The 19,430-nt window shown below is 52.5% G+C and overlaps 1 protein-coding gene across 1 annotated transcript; it reads left to right on the plus strand.

Annotated features, from left to right (window-relative positions):
- The first annotated feature begins 568 nt into the window (after window positions 1-568).
- GASK1A (golgi associated kinase 1A) lies at window positions 569-7,912 on the plus strand. The gene is made up of 5 exons (XM_076332110.1): window positions 569-601; window positions 933-1,748; window positions 5,299-5,421; window positions 5,696-5,799; window positions 6,394-7,912. The coding sequence occupies exons 1-5, from the start codon at window positions 569-571 to the stop codon at window positions 6,602-6,604; spliced, it is 1,287 nt and encodes a 428-aa protein (XP_076188225.1). The 3' UTR covers window positions 6,605-7,912.
- The last annotated feature ends 11,518 nt before the right edge of the window (window positions 7,913-19,430 follow it).

The raw sequence follows: 19,430 nt of genomic DNA on the forward strand, positions 1-19,430 counted from the left end.
ATGGGATTTCTTTAGGCCAAAGGGGAGATATGAGCTTAGCAATGCGGGGAGACTTGCACAGTGTTTGCTTGTAACTGCCTTTCCAGCCTATATAATTTTTATAAGTCCCTTCAGAGTAGAAATCATGACTAAAGGTGGGGGGGGAAAGCTGTGTGTATAAAGATATATACCCCAAAACTTGGTAGTACCCATCTAAAGGCAGTTCCTTGGTGCTGGGAATCAGAAAATTTTAGGTTTCAGATACAACAGTTTGCATCCTTTTTAAATATAGGCTGCCACAGCCCCCGACTGGCACTTAGAGCTGCTTTGCTTTTGCTGGATGCAGCGGTGGGCAGAGCTCCAGAAGCTGTGTCTGGGCACGTGTTGGGACATCCTCTGAACAAGGGCGCGGGGATCCGGGTTATGGGCTGAGTGCGCAACTGGAGTAGGAGCCACTGAGGGTGTCTGGAGTAAGGGCTGCAGATAAAAACCTCTTAGGAACTGGAAAGCGTTTGCATCCAGCCAGGAATTTGCTCTGGTTTGGTCTATTTTTTTTTTTCTTTTTCATTTCTTGAGTCTTTAAAGCAAAATGTTTGACTGTGAAGGATTCATCACCCATAAGGTGATCCTGTGCATCAGTGCTGCAGACATGGCAACGTCTGTGGCAGGTCAGCCCTTGCTCCGACCGGCTTCTGAAGGGACTGCAGCTAATTTCTGGCACAAATCATGCCACCAGCCGTACCTCTCCTGCTACAGTGACGTGGAGGCGGCAAGTGTTTGGGGAACACCTTTCTCGGGGAGCACACAAGCAGAGGGACTGCTCCTCCGAAGCAAACCCCTTTAAGCTTATCGAGAGCGCTGCCTGGGATGGGGGGCACACAGGTCTGGGGGATCCCTGGGCCATAGCACCCCATGGGGACCCCCGGTAATGCTCTCTCTTTCTCTCCTCACAGGCCCAGCGACCGTGGCGAAGGACAGGGCTAAAGCCCCCCATCCCGGCGGCCCTCGGGGTGCTGCTGGCCTTGGCCTTGCTGGCCCTGGCCCGCCTGCCCCCATCGCTGGACTGCTCCCCCCACCTGCCACCAGCATCGTCCCCCCCAGGCCCCCGGTGGGAGGCAACCACCCCCCTATCTGGGGGACAAGCCCGCAGCGAAAGGCCCCCCATGCTCCCTGCTCGCCTGTGGCAGGACCAGCCTCCTGGCCGGGGCAGGAGGCAGCGGCAAGGGGTGGTGGGGGATGCTCCCCTGTGGTTCTCCAATGACGACCTCCAGAAGATGCAGCTGCTGGCCAGTGGGCGGGTGGTCTCCAAAACCCGTGTCCCAGCCCACGGGCAAGTCCTGCGAGTGGGGCTGCGGGCCATGGGGGATGCTGAGGGGGACGGCTCGCCAGCCAGCCCAGAGGGGGACTGCCGGGAGGGGCGCTGCGGGCTCATCAAGCGCCCCGGGGACCTCTACGAGGTGCTGGCCTTCCACCTGGACAGGGTGCTGGGACTGAACCGCAGCCTGCCCGCCGTGGCCCGGCGCTTCACCAGCCACCTCCTGCCCTACAGCTACACCGACGGCTCCCTGCGCCCCATCATCTGGTGGGTGCCCGACCTCCGGCACCTAGAGGATGCTAACAATGACCAAAACTCCTGCGCCCTGGGGTGGCTGCAGTACCAGGAGATGCTGCAGCCCCGTGGACCGACACTGGTGGCCGGGGATGCTCCCTGCTCCAGCATCCCACGTGGCGAGTGGAGTCGCCTGGCCCTCTTCGACTTTCTCCTCCAGGTAGGGCTGGGGTGATGGAAACTGCCTGTCCCGCCGACTGTGCCACCTAGGTCCCCCTGCGCCGGCGCCTGCCTTGTCTGACTGTGGTCTCCTTCTCTTCTGTGGGGTTGCACAGGCTGCAGTTTCTTGGGAGTTTTGTGCAGAAGAGGTCTGGCCCGAGTACAGTCCGTGCGTGGGACTTGCAGGGAAACGCAGGCAGGTTTCGGATGCTGCGAGTCCACTCTCACATGGCCGAGCTTTCTCCCGGTGCGGCTCCGCTGGCTCCGCTTCGCATGGATGCTGGCAGTGCCTCAGGACAGGGCAGCCCTAGGGACAAGCAGCGTGATCTGCATCAGCCTCATCAAATCCAACTCCAGGCATGCACTGCTGGCACTGAAAATCAGGAGCCCTGGCCCTTCATATGGCACTGCTTTCCTCCTCCTCCTCCTCCTCGGGATTAATAGTGCTTAATCTTCTCTCTGGAAAATCATACCCTGCTGCTACGAGGGATTACAACAGTGTCCCAGAGAGTTATCGTTTCTTAGAGGGCAGCTGTGAGGAGGCAAAAGTGGTTTCTATGGAAAAAATAGTCTGTTTAGGCACCTCAGGGCTGGAGCTTTGATTATCAAACAAGGGGAGACCACCTGAAAGGGCAGGTATTAAAATAAAAAAAGAAAGAAAGGAAGAAAGAAAAAAACCCAAACTATTAAAATATGTATTCTCATTACTCTCTTTTTTTTTGGCAAAGCCTGACCATTAATCTTTACAGTCTCAGACTATGGCTGGCAGAGGCAGAGCAGTCCTGGCTGGGCTTGGAAATATTTTAGCTGAAACAGCCAGAGAAATGAGAAGATTAACCAACCCTCCCCTTCCCCAGGCGAAAATGCCATTGAGTGCAATGGAAAGGCTGAGTCTCCAGCAGAAAGTATCTAGTTTTAAGGAGACTTTCCCTTGGAGGGCCAAAGCAGCACAATGAGAAATCCAAGGGCAATCCACAGGTTTTCCTCACTAACTCCAACGGGATCCTCCCATGCGGAAAAGTCACGTAAAGGTAAAAAGGCACGAAGTCGGCAGGATGTTATAGAAGTGAAATAGCATCGTTCAGAAATGGCTTTAGCCTCTCACAGCCCTTGCTGGGGAAGGAGAAGCTGCGAGCTTTGAGCCCTGCTGTACATTGGCATTGAAATCTCGGTTGTTTTCTTCAATTGTCTTTAAAATTGGGCTGCTTCTGTATTGATTTCTCTTGGTGTTTGCCATAAGGGAACACCCCTCTCAGTGCAAAGCTTTACTGGGGGCAAAACGCTGAGCCCGGTGGAAAGGGGGCAGCTGCTCATGGCTTTGTCCTGCACTTTTTAGAAAGGGCCAAAAATACATCAAGCCCAAAGCCCTGCAGCCGCCTCCCTGCCCTGCAGCACCCCATTCCCAGCTGGGGGGACAGCAAGGCATTTTTCCCTGGGGGAAGCCATCCCAGGCTGAGTCATGGCTGGAAAGCCCTGTTGGACCCAGGGGGATGCTCTGGGGCAGCTGAGATTCACATGGGACCAAAGAGGGGCTGAAGGGGAGCTTGTCACGGGTTTTGAGCTTGGATGGGAGAAGGTGGCTCACGTATTTGCGTTCCAGCAGTAAGACCTAGTGCCCTGTTCATTAGAGCTGTTTAGGCTCTGGTGAGGAGAAATTAATATAAATGATCTGGGGAGGGCCGGGGGGGGGGGAGGGTTCGTCAACATGTCAGCAGCGGTCTCAGCATCTCCGCAACTGGCTGGTCCATCTTCTGTGGCTCCACCTGGACACCAGGTCCAGCCTCCACCTCACACCTCCTCGGGTCCAGCACCTATCTGCCTTGGCTTCACAGGTGCTTGCGGGCAGGTGAATGGAAGCCTGAGAGCATTTAATGCCTCTGTAAATCATCTCAGGTTGTCTTCACCTTCTGTGCAGCCTGGAAAACAATGTAGCAGCTGAGAGAAAACTGGTGTGCTGAGCTTTCCAGTAGGTAGACCAAGGGAGTGCATGGAGGAAATGTGATATTTTCTTTCATTTCAACGTGTTTCGTGTCAAAAGAAACTTTATCACATTTAGCTGGTGAGTGTCCCAGTGGAGAAATGCTGACCCGAGTCCGTCATTAAACATCAGGAAAGAGAGGGATTTGTTGAGGAACTCTGGTGTGGGACTAATCCTGCTTCTCAAATATAATGGCCTCTTCTGCATCATCTTCTCCAGCGCTTGATTAGTGTTTGGATTCAGACTGAACTCCCTCTTGAGGCACAGCCTATAATTGATAAATTTTGCTAATTATCAGGGTGAGGTGAATTAGCAGCCTCTGTGGGTCACTTGGCTTCCAGCCAGTCGTCACCTGTAGATCACCCCAAGCTCACCTGAGACCTGCTCCAGCCCTCCCGGCAGCTCCAGGAGCCTCTCTGCACCCCGAGCCCTGGCTCCCGGGTTGGCACCAGCAACTCCAAGCAAGCAAGCGAGTCGGATGCCTTCGCGCTGCAAGTGGAACATTCTTTTATATATATTTGTATATATTTAAAGGAGATTTTTATATATATATATATATGGATGGATTTTTTTGCCGTAATGTTGTAAACAGGCCTGCAGAGCTGGAGACGGTGAGGCAGACCCCTACATGGCTGTGGCAGCATGCAGCCATGGGGAGGGCTGTTGACAGGCAGTGAGGTCCCGTCTGCCCCACGGGCCACCGCAGAGGACGCGCTGGCTTCTTCTGACAAAGCTGAGGAAGCTTCGTGAATACCAAGGCAGGGCTACTGAAGCCGGGTCTGACAGAGATTCATTTCTTTTAAAACTCCCTCATCCCTCCGAGGGTGCGGGTGAAACAGTGGAAGCTGCCAAGCAGCACTGGGGTTTCTGCAAGGATTTGCGGTGGGAAGGGGGGGGACTCGAGAGCCTCAACAACATGGAGCCTTAGCAGTGCCTGCAAATAATTAAACACAAACGTAGTTAAAACAAGTCACCATGGCCTAACTTAAATGTCAGGCATGCTCTATATAACACACAGATCGCTTTTTCCCTTGCAGATCCTTTTCCATTCATATTCTTTCCATTGAGAGCTGCTTAGGTTACTGGTAGGGATGGATGAAAGGGTGTATATGAGCTGAGAGCCAGATGAAACCATCATCCAGTGCACCAAGACTCAGCCTGAGGAAAAAAAAATCTCTTTTTGAGGTTTCAAAATCTAGGTTTCCTTGGGTGCTTTTGGTTTGTTTTTTTTTTTATGTTTATTGCTGTATATATCTTCCCTTGGTTTCAGCTGGAAGCACGACCTGTTCGCTCTGTGCAAATATGAAGTATGGAAGTACCAGACGCAGGTGTCTGAACTCCAGCAGGAAAGCCTGTCACCGTCACCTTTGTCGGTCTCTTCTCCAAGCCAAACACTTTTGCAAGTCAGCTCAGCTTTTGAATGCTTCCTTGCCTCTCTCTCAGTGCACACAGCTTTTCCATTTCATCTCTACTGAGGATCCTTTTTATTTTCCTCTGAGCAAGAAAAGTTTACAATTGGACCTCCCTGCCCCAGGCGCCTGTCCCTGATAAGTTCCCCAAATGTCTCCTGCAGGTTCACGACCGCCTGGACCGCTACTGCTGTGGGTTTCAGCCCGATCCCTCCGAGCCCTGTGTGGAGGAGATGCTCCACGAGAAGTGCCGAAACCCGGCGGAGCTGGTCCTGGTCCACATCCTGGTACGTCCCCCCGCTCCCCAGTGCTCTGGGGCTAAGATGAAGGTGCCTGGGAGGCACTTGCAGGGCTGATGTTGCAGCAAAGGGGACATAGGTCCCATGGTGATGCAGGGTCCATGGTGGGAGGTGTGCCTCGGCACAGAGGGACCTGGGCTTTGGCAGCTGATGGCCCCCAGATGCTCTCAGGATTATTCAATGCATTAAAAAAACCAGCCTAAACACCCAAACTGGTGACTCCCCGCAGTAAGCAAACTTCTCCTTCCCATCCTGCTGGCAGGTCCGGAGGAGTGCGCCGTCCCGCCTGGTGTTCATCGACAATGCGGGTAGGCCCCAGCACCCCGAGGAGAAGCTCAACTTCAGGCTCCTGCAAGGCATAGACAGGTAGGAAGGGCAATGCGCACCCTCCTGGGGGCACGTGCTGGGCCAGGGCTGAGCTTGCACACATGGGATGGACACCAGCCCTATGTGCACACCTTTGTGCCTTCCCTGGCCTCCCCAATCGGGCATCCCTGTGAAGCGGGGCCACCTCCCACCCAGGACAGGACAGGTGAGTGGGCTCACAAACCCATCATACATGCCCCTGCCCTGAAACTGGCTCGTCACCTTGCTCTGTGTGGCTGATGGCAGTCTCCAAAGCCCATTTTCCCCTCTCTAATTGGCAGCTGCACAAAAATAATGAATAATCAGGTATTTCAGCATTTCTTGCATCGTTGCCCATCAGGCATTTGGCATACTATTGGCCCCTTGATTTGGAGCTTGTTTGGATCCGTTTCTGATGGAGCTGTCCTGCACGCTCACCATGGGCAGAGTTTTAAGCAGGAGGCTCCTCATCCCATGTTCATCTGGGTGGACATGCATTTCTTCTCGAAGCACTGGGGTGGCCTTTGCTCGGGTGCCCTGCTGCTGCCCTCCTTCCTGTTTGGCCTTCCCTGGGTAACCCCTTCCCTCCCTCTCTCTTCTGCTCCTCCTCTGCAGCTTTCCGGCGGCGGCGGTGGCCACGCTGCGGTCGGGCAGGTTGCAAAGCCTGCTGCTGGAGTCGCTGCGTGTGGACCAGGAGCTCTGGGAGAGCCAGGGCGGCGCTGAGGGCCTGAGACCCCTGCTTCGGACCATCGACAGGCGGGCACGCATTTTGCTGCAGTACATCCAGGAGCACAACCTGACGGTGTTCGGGGACTCGCCCTGCTGAACCAGCCTCTGGCCAGCACAGCGCGCCTGCCTTGCAAATCCCGGCGGCGACGGATGTACCTCACGCCCTTGGCATGGGCGATGTGATACTACATGTGGGTGCTTACCTCTCCAAAAGGTGTACCCCCCCCTTGTAGGATGCCCTGGAAAAGGAGGCGGGATTGCAGGGAGGAGGAAAGAGAAGGAGGACACATCTCCTGAAACAACCCACAACTGCTTGAGAAAGGTGTTAAGCAATGGTCTCAGTGTGGATTTTCAAAGGGAGCACATCCATGAGAATTTTTGGGTGCCTTCACCCCCCCAATCCCCCCAGCAACTTTGAAAGCTGGAGGCTTGGACTGCTGAACAGCCTACAGGGACCCTGGGAAGGGTTAAAGAAGCATTGAGAGGCACTGCTCACGGCTGGGGGAAGTCACTGGCAGCCTTTGCATGGCTTGCGCTTGGCTTTTTGATGATGCCTTCGCTGTTTCCAAAACATTACAGGCAGAGAGGCTGGGGGAAGGCAGAGGGGAGCTTTCTAAGTGGATTAAGCAGGGACAAGTCACCCAAGCTGAGCTCTGTCTTTCCCCCCTGTGGAGGAGGTGATATGTGCCTGGGAGCGGGTGTGAATCACTGCCAGAAGCCAGGGCCAGGCAGGACCCCGGACCACAGGCAGTGCCTGGCAGCAGCTGCCATCACGGAGCCCACGGTGCCGTCCCCGCGTGCCGTGCGCTTTGCCTCGGCAGGGCTGGGCTGCTGCCAAGGTGCATTTTGAATGTGGGATTTGAAGGTTTCAGTCTCTCGCTTGCTCTTTCCCTTCGCTGTCAGGGGATTAAAAGGCAAACCTATCCCAAGCTCTGCCACTTGCGAAAAGCGCTCCTGCCTGCTCTCTTAGGCATGGCTGCGCAAAACTCTTTCCAAGGTTTGCAGAAAAATCTTTTAGCAAAAATGCCAGGCTGTTTCAGCAGAAGGCAATCAAGTGCAAAATACTTTCTGAGCATGCTGGCACCTCCGGCAGAGCCTGTCCTGCTCCTGTCACCTCTGTATGCTCTTGCCTAGCAGCCCACTGTGATGGGGCACAGCAGCATCCCAGCCAGGCAAGTCCTCAAGTGTCAGGGCCGAGAGAAAATTCAAAAGCAAAATGAACAGCAGGAAAAAAGATAGAGGGATGGGCTCTGTCAGAGCCTCTCACTCTCCACGGCGTGTTTCCCAGCTGAGGCATGCAGTCAGTGCTTGCTTGCCAGGAGCAGCCGGGTCCCAGCCTGTGGGCTGGTGGTTTGCCACCAGGAGAAGGCTTTTTAAAGGGGCCTCAGGGAGCAACCCTCCATTTCTCCAGCGCTACAGGTGGAGCCTCCATGCTTGAGGCACCCCAAGTCACTTGTGCCTTTGGAAAGTCTCGGTGAGACCGACGTGGGCGCCCAAGCTGTGCTGCTGTCCCATTGCCCTAGCTTTGGAGAACACGGCCACCCAGGAAGTGGGAAAGGCAGAAAGGGTGGGCATTCATGCCTTCCCTGCTCCAGCCGTCTCAGTGACTTGTCACTGACAGAGCCTGCAAGGGGATTCTTTAACACCCATGCTGATAAGCACAAGCAGTTACCTTTTTTTTCTTCCTTTTTCCTCTTGCTTATGGGAAGATGAAGTGAGGCTTGGGTGACATGAATCAACAAGCGTGAGTGCTCTCGGAAAGTGTCGGCACTCAACTTCATGGGCACATCAGCATCCAGAGCACTGGCAGCATCTTCCTGGAGTCCTGCCCTCTAGTTAGCCAGGGAAAGCCTTTCCCCCATCACCCTCTCCACCCCATGAGTTATCACCCAGTTTGCCGGGCCATGGGATGGATGACTGTCAGGGAAGCCCCGCTAAAGCCCAAACCATGGGGATTCATTATCAGGAGGTGAGCTTAGTCTGTAAGCATGAAGGAGAACAAAATAACTCATCCTGGGTCCTGTGAAAAGCTATGCGCAAGCACAGCCTTATATGAATAAAGGAGACTAAATCTAACATAATTAAATCCAGAAAATATGCTGTGAAAAGCTATGTGGTAACAAGAGCATTAGTTAGGATGTGTGGCATCAGTCATAGTCTTGTTTTTCTCATTAAAATGAGAAATTTCATTAAAAGAGAGGTTTTCATCCCATGTAAGCCAAGTTCTCAGCAAGAAGCAAGAGGAAGGTGGGGCACTGTGCGGTGGCCAAAGCTGTTGACTCGGCTGTGCTGGAACAGCAGCTTTTGCCTTGCCTCTGGCTGCACCTCTTGCCTCCGGTTGCATCTGCTTGACCTTAACATTGCACAAGATAATGGGGATTTTTCTAGGTTTTTTTTGCATTTCCTTAGTTGTAACGTGAGTTTGCTGGCTAAAGTAGTGTGGGAACATCTGTAAACATGCATGTGAATAAAAATTGCTCTTGAATTAACAAGGAGCCTTGTATGGATAAATGAGCGAAGCAAAAGCCATGATCTTGCTGAGACTGATCATTAGTCTCTTCTAATTAGTCATTTTTTCCAGGGACTTGTCTATGTAGCCAGCAAAGCGCACAGGTTCTGAACTGTGGTCACAGCCGTTTGGAGAAATCCCATGGACTGCTCTGGCCATATCAGCCTTCACCACATAGTGTCAGGTTTGGTTTGCTCCAGCTATGAATGTGTCATATTTCCTATGATAAACTTATTTTTATGGGTTTATAACGTAGTTATAAAAATTCATTTGGGGCCGTGCTTGACAAACAAGATCTCATCTCAGGAGTGATCCTGTTATAACCAAATTTCATTGGGCATCATCACGGATCCTGTTGGGGTGGAGTAACAAAGAAAGGACAGGGTACAAGCTGGCTGTGGAGCTGGGGCAGGACTGCTTTGGCTTTAAGAAGGCAGCAGCAGCTAAGCAAGGGAAAAAAACGTGGAGAAACAAGCTAAGGCACCTTTCCTGAGCTTGCAAGAGCTGAAGTGCAGGTGGCTCCCAGCGGGGGCAATTAAATGCAACCCCCATCCTACCAAGGATGCTCTTGTTAGCATCACTGATGACAGGATGGAGGAGAGAAGCAGCAAGGAGCCAAGAGCATCGGGAAAGTGAAGCTGTCTGCGTGCGAGTGCCCCTGGGGGCCCAGCAGCATGGGCATGAGGCGCTGCTTGCTCCACAGCATGGACACGAGGCGCTGCTTGCTGCCCACATCACCAGAAAAGACCCAGGGTGAAAGCTGGATGCAGCCGTTCTCCTCATTGTTCTTCCCTTTGTCACTTCAAGAGCTGCTGGAAAAGCTGTAAGGTTTTCCCGGAGGCACCAGGCAGCGCTCCTGCTGGGGCTCCTTGCAGGAGGGCATCCCTGCGGCACCCTTGTGCCCACCCTTGGCACCGCGGGAATGTGCTGCTTGCTGCCAGCACTCGGGGAATAGGCTGAGAGCATGGGCATGCACCCACATGGGGCTTCACTAGGAGGAAACTCTTTTCACAGTGACCGAAGTGGCATGACCGGTGTTTAACAGATCTGTGGCTGCACACTGCCCTTCAGCTGGAAGAAAACAGGGCTGGGGGAAGGAAGGCAGGGGCCAAATTGGCTCCATCCAACTGAACACATGGACACATGTGCATGCATGCAAACACATGTGTCCACGCATGCACGCCATCCCACCCACACGCAAGCATGCACCCACACATGCACAGAGACATGCACACATGTGTGCACACACATGCATGTGTCCCCCCCGCCATTCATGCATGCACACACACACATGCACATCCTCCATGCACGCAGACCCCCCCCCCCCCCCCCCCCCCCCCCCCCCCCAGGCACACTACTCCTGTTCAGCCTGTTCTTAACCCCCCAAAGCTGGTGACCCCCCTGAATGCCCCCCCAGCAGCCTGCTCCAGTGCTTTGCTGGCCTCACCCTCCATAAACTAAATGCCTTTTTGCTGGATTTAAGGGCCGCTTCTTGAGCTGCCCATTGCGGCCACAGGACACAAAACAACCTTTGCAGCAGCCCCGTACAGACCTCGCAGAGCAGCCCAAGCACCCACTGAAGCCACCCACTGGCTGGGGACGACAGCAGTGGGGTGGCACTCAGGGGTGGCACTCGGAGACCCCACAAAATGCTCGGCAAAAGCTGGCCAAGCGGTTCCATGCCCACGCAGGTGAAGCATGGGCCGGCTGCTGCCTGAAAGGCAAGAGCTAGCAAGTAAATCCAAATTTATTGTTAAATCGCTGGATATAAAAATAATCTGGCTTTTAGAAAGTAATTTATTTATGCTTTCAGTACTTGCTTAAATATTTATGCGGAAAAGGAAAAAAGTATCCACTCCGACATAGGACTATCATCGTAGCGACAGCCTTTAAGATTAATGGAAGTAAATTAGCCTGACATTTTATTTACATCCAGCAAAAGCAATAGATAAACTCTCCTCGTGATGGATTTTCTTCATTAGCTGGGCGAACGCCTAAGGTACAGTTTTTGACGTTGTTTCTTCCAAGCGGTTAGACCAACAGTTTATCAAAAGAGTATAAAATTGCCAGGAAACGAAGCAGATTAATGACCAGTAAAGGGGAAGATCATTGAATTTATGATATAAGTAGCAGCATCACTGGAGCTTAAGAAATGGCTTATTAGATAACCAACATGTACAAGCACGCAGAAGCGCTGAACCCCCCCGGATCCGCCGCCCTGGAAGCAGCTGCTCCCCGCATCATCCCTTCATGGGGGTCTCTGCACTGAGGCTTCACCTCCCTCCTCCTTCCCTCCCCTTAGGTCTGGGTTTATTCTGTAACTCTCTCATTAGAACTTGTGAACATATTATTTCCTCCCAATTAAAAACCTCTTAGACTGGAACGGCTTCAGGGACAATAACCTTGTCTTTGTGTCTGCGCAGCAATAATGGTTTCCGCAACCTAATTTGGCGATTTTGGCTGCTATTACAGCAGTGATAATCATACCAATAACAACAACAATATATAGGACTTCTCCAGTCTTTTGATCCTTCGGAAAAAATCCCCCAGCATTAGCGGTTTATGGATCCCATATGGACCCTCCAGAAATTACCTCTGGAATGATAATTAGCTGTCAGATAAGGCAAATGGAGGAAAGGAGACCAGGAACCTGGGGGAAAGGAAACATTCCTTGCTATGGTGGAGGGGCTGTGCCTGTGGGCATCCGAGGTCTCTGCCCCCCCAGGCATGGGCTCAGGTTTTCAAGCTTCAGAAGAGGAATTTTGGGTGCAAGGATGACTAAGAAACATTAGTTTAACTGGTGCCGTGAATCTCGGTCTCCGAGTGCTGTCTCCAGCAGGTGGCATTGGCTCGACAGGCTGTCTTTTCCCCGCACTTGCCAAGATCGTCTTAAAAGTTTCATCTCTGCACCGGCAAATTTCAAGCTGCTAGAGCATCATTAATTCCCTAATTCCCTGGCAGCCTAATCGGCCCAGCTGCATTTTATATCCCACCACCACCACCTTTTTCCCTCTGTTACCGTCTCTTTCCAATTAAAATCCAGATTTGCAGGAGTCGCCGCAGCGCGTTGCTCCAAGCCGGGAGCATCTGGAAGTGGGACGGAGCAGGATGGCTGCTTGGAGAACGACACGCTGCAGCAGCCGGGGCTCTGCCTGCCCAAGTGTGGTCCCAGGCGCTCAGCAGCCGCAGGAGAAAGCAACCCTTCCTCCCTGCACAGTGTTTATAATGCATCGCACCAGCTGTGCAGAGGTGCAGGAACGGCTCTTATTATTTAAAAACCCATCCCAGAGACAACTGCGGGGACCAGTCCAAAAGTCATGAAGTTTCGGAGTTCTCGGGAGCGCTGATGATCCCACCAGAATAGCAGGCCTCCAAATATATCCAAATACTACCCAGAATAACTCTGGAGGACGACGTCTCTTAAACTTGACCTTCCCATCATGCCTACTCATACATGCTGTGCCTCTTCCTCCTGCAGCACAGAGCATGAGGGGTTTAGTCCCTCCAAGCTGGCAGGGGCAGCTCTCTGCGACAAAAGTTTAAATCATAGAATCATAAAATCATAGAATCATTGAGGTTGGAAAAGACCTCTAAGATCATCGAGTCCAACCGTCGACCCAACACCACCATGCCCACTAAACCATGTCCCTAAGCGCCTCATCTACTCGTCTTTTAAATACCTCCAGGGATGGGGACTCCACCACTTCCCTGGGCAGCCTGGTCCAATGTTTAACCACTCTTTCAGTAAAGAAATTTTTCCTCACGTCCAATCTAAACCTCCCCTGGCACAACTTGAGGCCGTTTCCTCTCGTCCTATCGCTTGTCACTTGGGAGAAGAGACCGACACCCACCTCGCTACAACCTCCTTTCAGGTAGTTGTAGAGAGCGATGAGGTCTCCCCTCAGCCTCCTTTTCTCCAGGCTAAACAACCCCAAACATTTGCTGCAGTCTATCCTCACCTACAAAACGTTTTAAAGTAAAACGGAAGAAGAAGTGGAGCTATGTGTTTTCATTTCTCTCTCTTCCCCATGCTGACAATGATAGGGAGGAAATGTCAGTGGGATCTTTTGAGGCCATTGAGAGCTGCGAAGCGCTTGCACAGCTGCACCAAGCGCTGGTGGGTTACAAATGCGAATCGGCAGCATTTTATCAAACCAAGGAGGTGACTGCAAGTGTCTGTTGTTGCTCTCAGAAGCCGGGATCGTCTCCCCACTTCCACAACCCACTTTGTAAATGAGGTGTAAGGACGAGCCCCCAAACCAGGCACCATTAATGAAGCAATGGAGGTAAAACTCTTACTGTGAGACTTTGACAAGGTGGACCGCATCTGGGTATGGACAAGCCTTTCTCTCCTGGGTCACCCAGGCATTTGTTTTTCTCTGGCTGATCAGCCACTGCGGGGCCATGCTGACCCACATCTCAGCTCTCTGCAAGGCTCTTTCTGGATTGAAGACCTCAAATGGTGTGAAGGTCAAGTTTCCGAGAACTTGTCCCCTAGAGCTATTTTGGAGACCTGCTGTTTTGGTAGGATTATCTCTGTTCCCAAGAACTCCTAAACTTCAGGACTTTTTGAATAGACCGTGCGCTTGTCCCCGGGATGGATTTGAAAATGATACAGCTCTTAGACCTGTGTGCTGCTAACCAGCAGATAAAGCAATGCCGTGCTTTGGGGCTTTGAAATCCACTGGTCTGTAAACAAGGCAAGCCAAAGACACGAGCATCCTTTCCCAGACAGGAGGAGTTTTCCCTCCCCAAACTGCCTCCACGTAGTCCTTGGGGATTTCCCTGTTTTTTTGTTTCACTGAAACACTTCAACTGAAGGATCAGCCTCACTTGTTCTCCTCTTCTAAGCTGAACCAAATTTTATTCCCCTGTGTCGTACCCAGCGTCACCAGTCCAAGAGGTGATGCGGGTGCAAAGAGGTTTCTCACATCCAGTACACTGGGGAACCCCCCAGGGACCCCCCCGCTGCCAGCCAGCGGGCCGGGTGCTGCTCGTGCCCCCATGCGTGGAGTGGCCAGGCAGTGCGTGTGCTTCCAGCTTCTGTCTGCTGCTTGCGTTTGGATGCCATGTGAGTTTTCTCCCCCTTCCCAGTCCTCGGCCAAGTTACCGTTTAGGCAAGCAGACTCCCCTTTTCACCTCCTTTTGGGATGGGAGGCTGTAATTTGTGACGCCTGTGCATGGCCAGGCAGAAGAGGGGCTCATGGCTCCCCTGCCACGAGCATGCAGCAGGGGAGGCAAGGAGGAGGAAGGGCAGAGACATCAGGCCTTTTCTTTAAATCCTTGAGTTTTCTTGACCGATACCAGAAACTAATATTTCAGTCTGCAGGGGTGTTAACTCAGCAGATGGGCTGCCTGACCTTTCCCCGGCTGTCTGGAGGTGGCGATGCCTTTGGAAAGCGCCCAAAAGCGACGAAGATGTTTCCCACTAGATACTCAGCCCTGGGAAAGTGGAGAGAAACTCTCCAGGGATGGTTCAGTCCCATTCCCCTCCAGTCCAGCCAGATGAATACAGGTGGTTTTGAACCAGGTTATAGGGAATAGCCCAAGGAAAATGCGAGTCCCAGCTCTGCATGGAAACGGGACGTGCCCACGCAGGAGGTATTTCCCTGGGGTGCTGCTGGCCAAGCTCTCCGCTGGAGCAGGCATGACACCACCTCTTCCAGTCCTGCTTTTTGGGTGGGTTTTGCTCCACCGGATTTTTTTCTTTTTTGGCCGCATCTGAGCAGAAATGGAGTTTTTATTGCAGGATGAGGCTCGCGGATACAGTGGCACAGGCTTCGCTGCAAGTGTTGCCGTATTTTTGCAGGTGTTCGATTTTAATTGCCCTTTCTGACTGCATCGGAAAAGGCTTGGAGTAAGAAAAACGTGTTATGTCCCAAGGCTGTTTATGTATATAAACAATCGGGGGTTTATTGCCTTGACCTTTCCTGAAACAAGTTCTTGGCTCCTCTGAGTTAAATCTACAAAAAGAGGGATCTATTAAGCTGAGCAGCAGATCTGGGCTTCTAGGAAGTGCATCTAGATGCTGACAGGATACCAGGAGGCTGAGATTTGCCACAACTGGGACAAATCTTTAATGTTTTTTGTTCAGTTCACCAGGGTCTGCCAGTTCTGCTCCTTGCCCACAGTAAATAGTCTGGGAGCAGGTAGTTTTATTCAATTTAAGGCAATTCAGCCTAGTTTTCCTTGATTTGGGGTGAGGTGGAGAGGTGGCACAAAATGTATGCACAGAATGGTCAGGTTAGGTCAGATACTTCTCACTTTATCTTTTGAGCATGAAACCTGGCATTGCATGCAAAGACACATAGTAACACATATAGAAAGCGTTCATCCTGGCCATTCGAGGTGAAGCTGAAAGCTAAGGGTGGAGATCAGAGGTCTCTCTTCCCTCTCTGCTTCCACTCAAGACCAGAGCAATTTGCTGAGGAGCTGCTCAGAAGCTGGTTATCGCACCTGGCTGGTGACCTCTGCCTGCTGCTGCCAGGTCCCTGCCCAGCTCACCACGGGTTTGCACACCCCAAGTGCTCTTCCCTTCTCCATCCCTTCCTCCAGCTCTGCCCCTATCCCTTCATCCTTGCCATCCTCAGCTGTAGGGCAAGGGGGGTGAGAGGTTGGCGTTGGGTTCCCCAAATGGTTGGGGTCTAGCTGGAGGGTTAAGATGGGGTAGCTTGCACTGCTTCTTCCTCACCTCAGATAAGACATGAAGGTCTCCAGGAAAGTCAGGACCTTCAGCAACCCTAACTGGTCTCAAAACAGTTAAGCGTGTAGACATATGCCCATAGCATATGGGGAGAGGAGCTTGTGGAAGCCTGCTCTCCTCTACTGGCAAAGCTGCCCGTGTTGGCACAAGCAAGTTATTCACTGCCACGGACAGTTGGGAGGCTTTGCAGGGTGCTGCTGCTTGCTGCAAAGTGCAGGCAGCCCTCCCCATCTCCACCCCACCATGGAGGCCTGAGAAAGGACCTTCCCTGCAGACATAAGTTTGCAAATTCATTTTTTTCCCCCTACATGGAGGAACTATACGGTGGGGTCACCCCACGCCGGGGACTCCTGGTGTGCCTTCAGCCCCTCCTAGCTAGCCCCAGCATTAAGAAAAGCAGTTTCTGTGGTGGGGCTGAGCAAAAGCACACTCACCAAATGAAATCCAGCTAGTTCTTTACTTGCAGAGCAAACAGCAGAAGAGAAGCCAGTGCTTGCTGTCCCCTTCCAGCTGCTGGGCGCTGCAAGCCCTGGGCTGGAGAGCATTCAGGACTGATTTCAACACTAGCCTCCTGCCTGTTCTTCCCACCAAACGGCTGGTTTCAGGGCAGAGCTGGTGGCTGAAGTGAGGATGAAGTGGAAGGGCTGATGCCGGTCAAGTGGGGAGGCTTTGCCTAAGGAAAAGTGCTAGCAAGTGGTCTCAGTGTTCCTGGCTCGGGGATGAGGCTGGGGGAGCTAGCTAGGTGTAGGCATCTCACCTCTCCCATGCCAGAAACAGCCAGAAGCCCATTGCTCCTACAGCACAACTGAGCTCCAGTGCTGAGCTGAGAGGGGACTTTGGGGCAGGTCGGGGCAGGATGCCTTGGTGGCACAAGACCAGCTTACCTGCCCAGCTGCTTTGCGGTCCTGAGGCTTAGGAGGCAGTTTTAGGAAACCATTTGGCTGCCATTCCACAGCTCTGTTGTTATCCGTGGCCAAATCTAATCAAACACGGATGTTCCTGAGCAAACAGCGTTTAAGACTTCAGAGACTCGAGCTCAGGGCGGCTGAGAGAGATTATCAGTGGAGAAATGCAGCCTCCTTCATCAGCCTGGACTCAGCCAGAAATTTAGGCTGAGGCAGGCAATGACTGTGGAGGGGGTCAAATCAGACGGCGTGGTCTTGCCCGGGGTTTTACAGGGAGAGGAGGCAACTCATGGGGGAGATGAGGTCCACCCTCCCTGCTGAGCTACGCCCCCCAGGTGATGCTGGGGCCAGCCCTGTTTCGCGAGGGCTGTTTGGGGCATGTGATGCCACCAGCCCCCGTGTCTCCAAAGTCCCCCAAAAGCTCCGTGGAGATGCCGGCACCACCTGGGAGCCGTGTACTTTGACTGCACTCAAATAAGCCTTTTGATAGCAGCGATGAGGCAGTATTTGTCCTGCTTTCTGCCTCCACAAAGGCGGGATTAGGACATCAGAAAGTCCTGCTGCTTAATCTTCCTTTGAAGGGACTTGGGGAAAGAAAGGAAACAAAGAAAGGGGAAGAACAGAGCGCCAAAAGCAGGCAGCCTGTGTGAGCAGATGTGTAAGAAGAAAGTATTAGGGTAACGTCTGAGCTTATCATTTGTGATCTTGAGGTGTCCTCAGAGACTCAACCTTCCCTGGTGAAAGCTGGTATTTTTAGCACAAGACGAGAAACCTGAGTAGAAGGCCTCTGCAGCGATGAGACACCCCCGCTCCATCGCCAGGCAAACCCCAGGCTCCCATCCCATCCCTGTGTGAGGCCTCTTTTTTTTACTCCCCGCTGCTGTAGCGCACAGAAAGCGAGCATTTTGCATGTGCCGGGGAGGTTTGGAGGCAGCTGGAAAGAGCTGGCTGGTATTCGGGGAGCGCTGTGCTGGTGGAAAAGACCAGCCCGTGCCCGTGCGGGGGCACCACATCCACTGCAGTCTCTCTTCCATGCCTTTATTTCTCCTCCTCTTCTAGAAAAGGGAAACAAGCAATATATGTGAAAGCTGTCTCTGCTTTGGCTTGGCAGGGACTTTTCAAGACTGATCACAGCTCAAGAGGCGCAAGAAAATGTGCAAAGCCCCCAAAAGACGCGTGCTTCTGTGCTGGCAGCTTTGCTTTGCTCTCTGGGGCTCCGCTCCAGCCTGGGCTCAGGCTGTGCGGAGGGAAAGGCTGCTCGGTCCTTCCCTGCCTCTCCCACCTGGTGATGCTTTTGCACGTGCCCTTCAAAAAAAAAAAAAACAAAATCTCATCTTCCCGAGGCATTTTGATTGCTCTCAGTAGAAACTGCCTTTTTTATGCCTGCAGCATTATCACTTCCCTGCCCCTGTGTGCCGGAGTTGCCCCTTGCATGCTCTGCAAAGCAGCCAGGCACTGTCTATTTTAATTGCTTTCTCCCACCCCTTTGCCTGCCCTCGGAGCACAGCGGCACATTAGCAAGGGGACGTGGGGCAGTGGAAGGGCTGGGAAATACAGAACATTTGGGTGTCGAGAGGCAGGGGAAGGGGGGAAAGCAGGTACCTGCTGGGCTGGTGAGTTCAAGCCCCGGCGTGGTGCGAGCAGAGGTGTCTGTGCAGTCACCTGCAGGGACATGGGCAATAAAATAATTTCTCTGTCTTTGCAGAGCTATGGCCTTGAAGTTTGTCTCTTTTATTCTGTAGAGACCACTGACTGCAAAAACCAGATACCATCTGTCCACCGTGCCTTGTAAATCAGATTTTAATCGTCTCGGGGAGAGGGCTGTCTCCTGCCATGTGCTGCAAACCAGGTCTGCAGGAGTTACTCTGCAAAATTTGCATTTCTGAGATGGGTTAGTGGTTAGGGCTCCAGCTTCATACTGAGAAGGCTGAAATTCAATTTCTCCTGCCTCACAGATTTCCTGCCTGATAGTGGAAAGTGGTTTAGGCCATGCCTATGTTAATCAGGTAAGTGCAGATCTGGTTTTCACCTCCCGGCTGATCTCCCTCCCCACCACGCTGGCACCGCAGCATGTCTGCATCCAGCACGGGAAGGGGGGGCTCCCGTGATGAAGGACACCTTCGGTTGGGACAAACAGAGGCACCTCCAAGATCCAGTTTTGCTCCATGAAAACTAAAGCAACAGATCGCAAAGATGCTGGTGTTGGTGTTGCCGTCTCCTCCGGCGCTGTCAGCGGGCTGATTCACGCCAGCTACAGGCTCGCTCGGCGGACAATGCATTTGTTTCAAGGGCTGCTGGGTGCTGCGGTAGGTTACAGTGGGCAGTGGAGGAGAGAGCCAGGGAGAGAAATGGCACAAGGTCAGACTTTGTCTGGTCTGGTAGAGCCCTCATACAATTCTATAAGGCAAACAGTGTATTCCTATAGTAATAAAATGGGCCGCTGAGGATGCTCAAAAGTACGGTGAACTGTTCTTATCCCTTTTTTTTAATCATTATATATTGAAAAATCATTGCCGGTATTACAGGGAGGCTGCAAAACTACCTCTTTGTGAGTAAAGAATCAATAATTTGTTTTCTTCTTCCCTGTATGAAAATAATACCATTAAATCATATTGGTTTATTAAAAAGGCAGTCCCCCCCTGAGCACAAATGACAGGGCTGATCACAGCCTGCCTGTGGGGAGATACAGCTCTCTTATCCACAGCCTCTATGGACTTATTTATCAAAAAAGAGCTTAGCGAGGCTTCTAAAGCCATGGTTATTTATTAGTCGGCATGGCCAAGTTTTGACCTCCACAGAGGTACCT

The sequence above is a fragment of the Aptenodytes patagonicus genome, chromosome 2, assembly GCF_965638725.1.
Source record: "Aptenodytes patagonicus chromosome 2, bAptPat1.pri.cur, whole genome shotgun sequence".
NCBI lineage: Eukaryota > Metazoa > Chordata > Aves > Sphenisciformes > Spheniscidae > Aptenodytes > Aptenodytes patagonicus.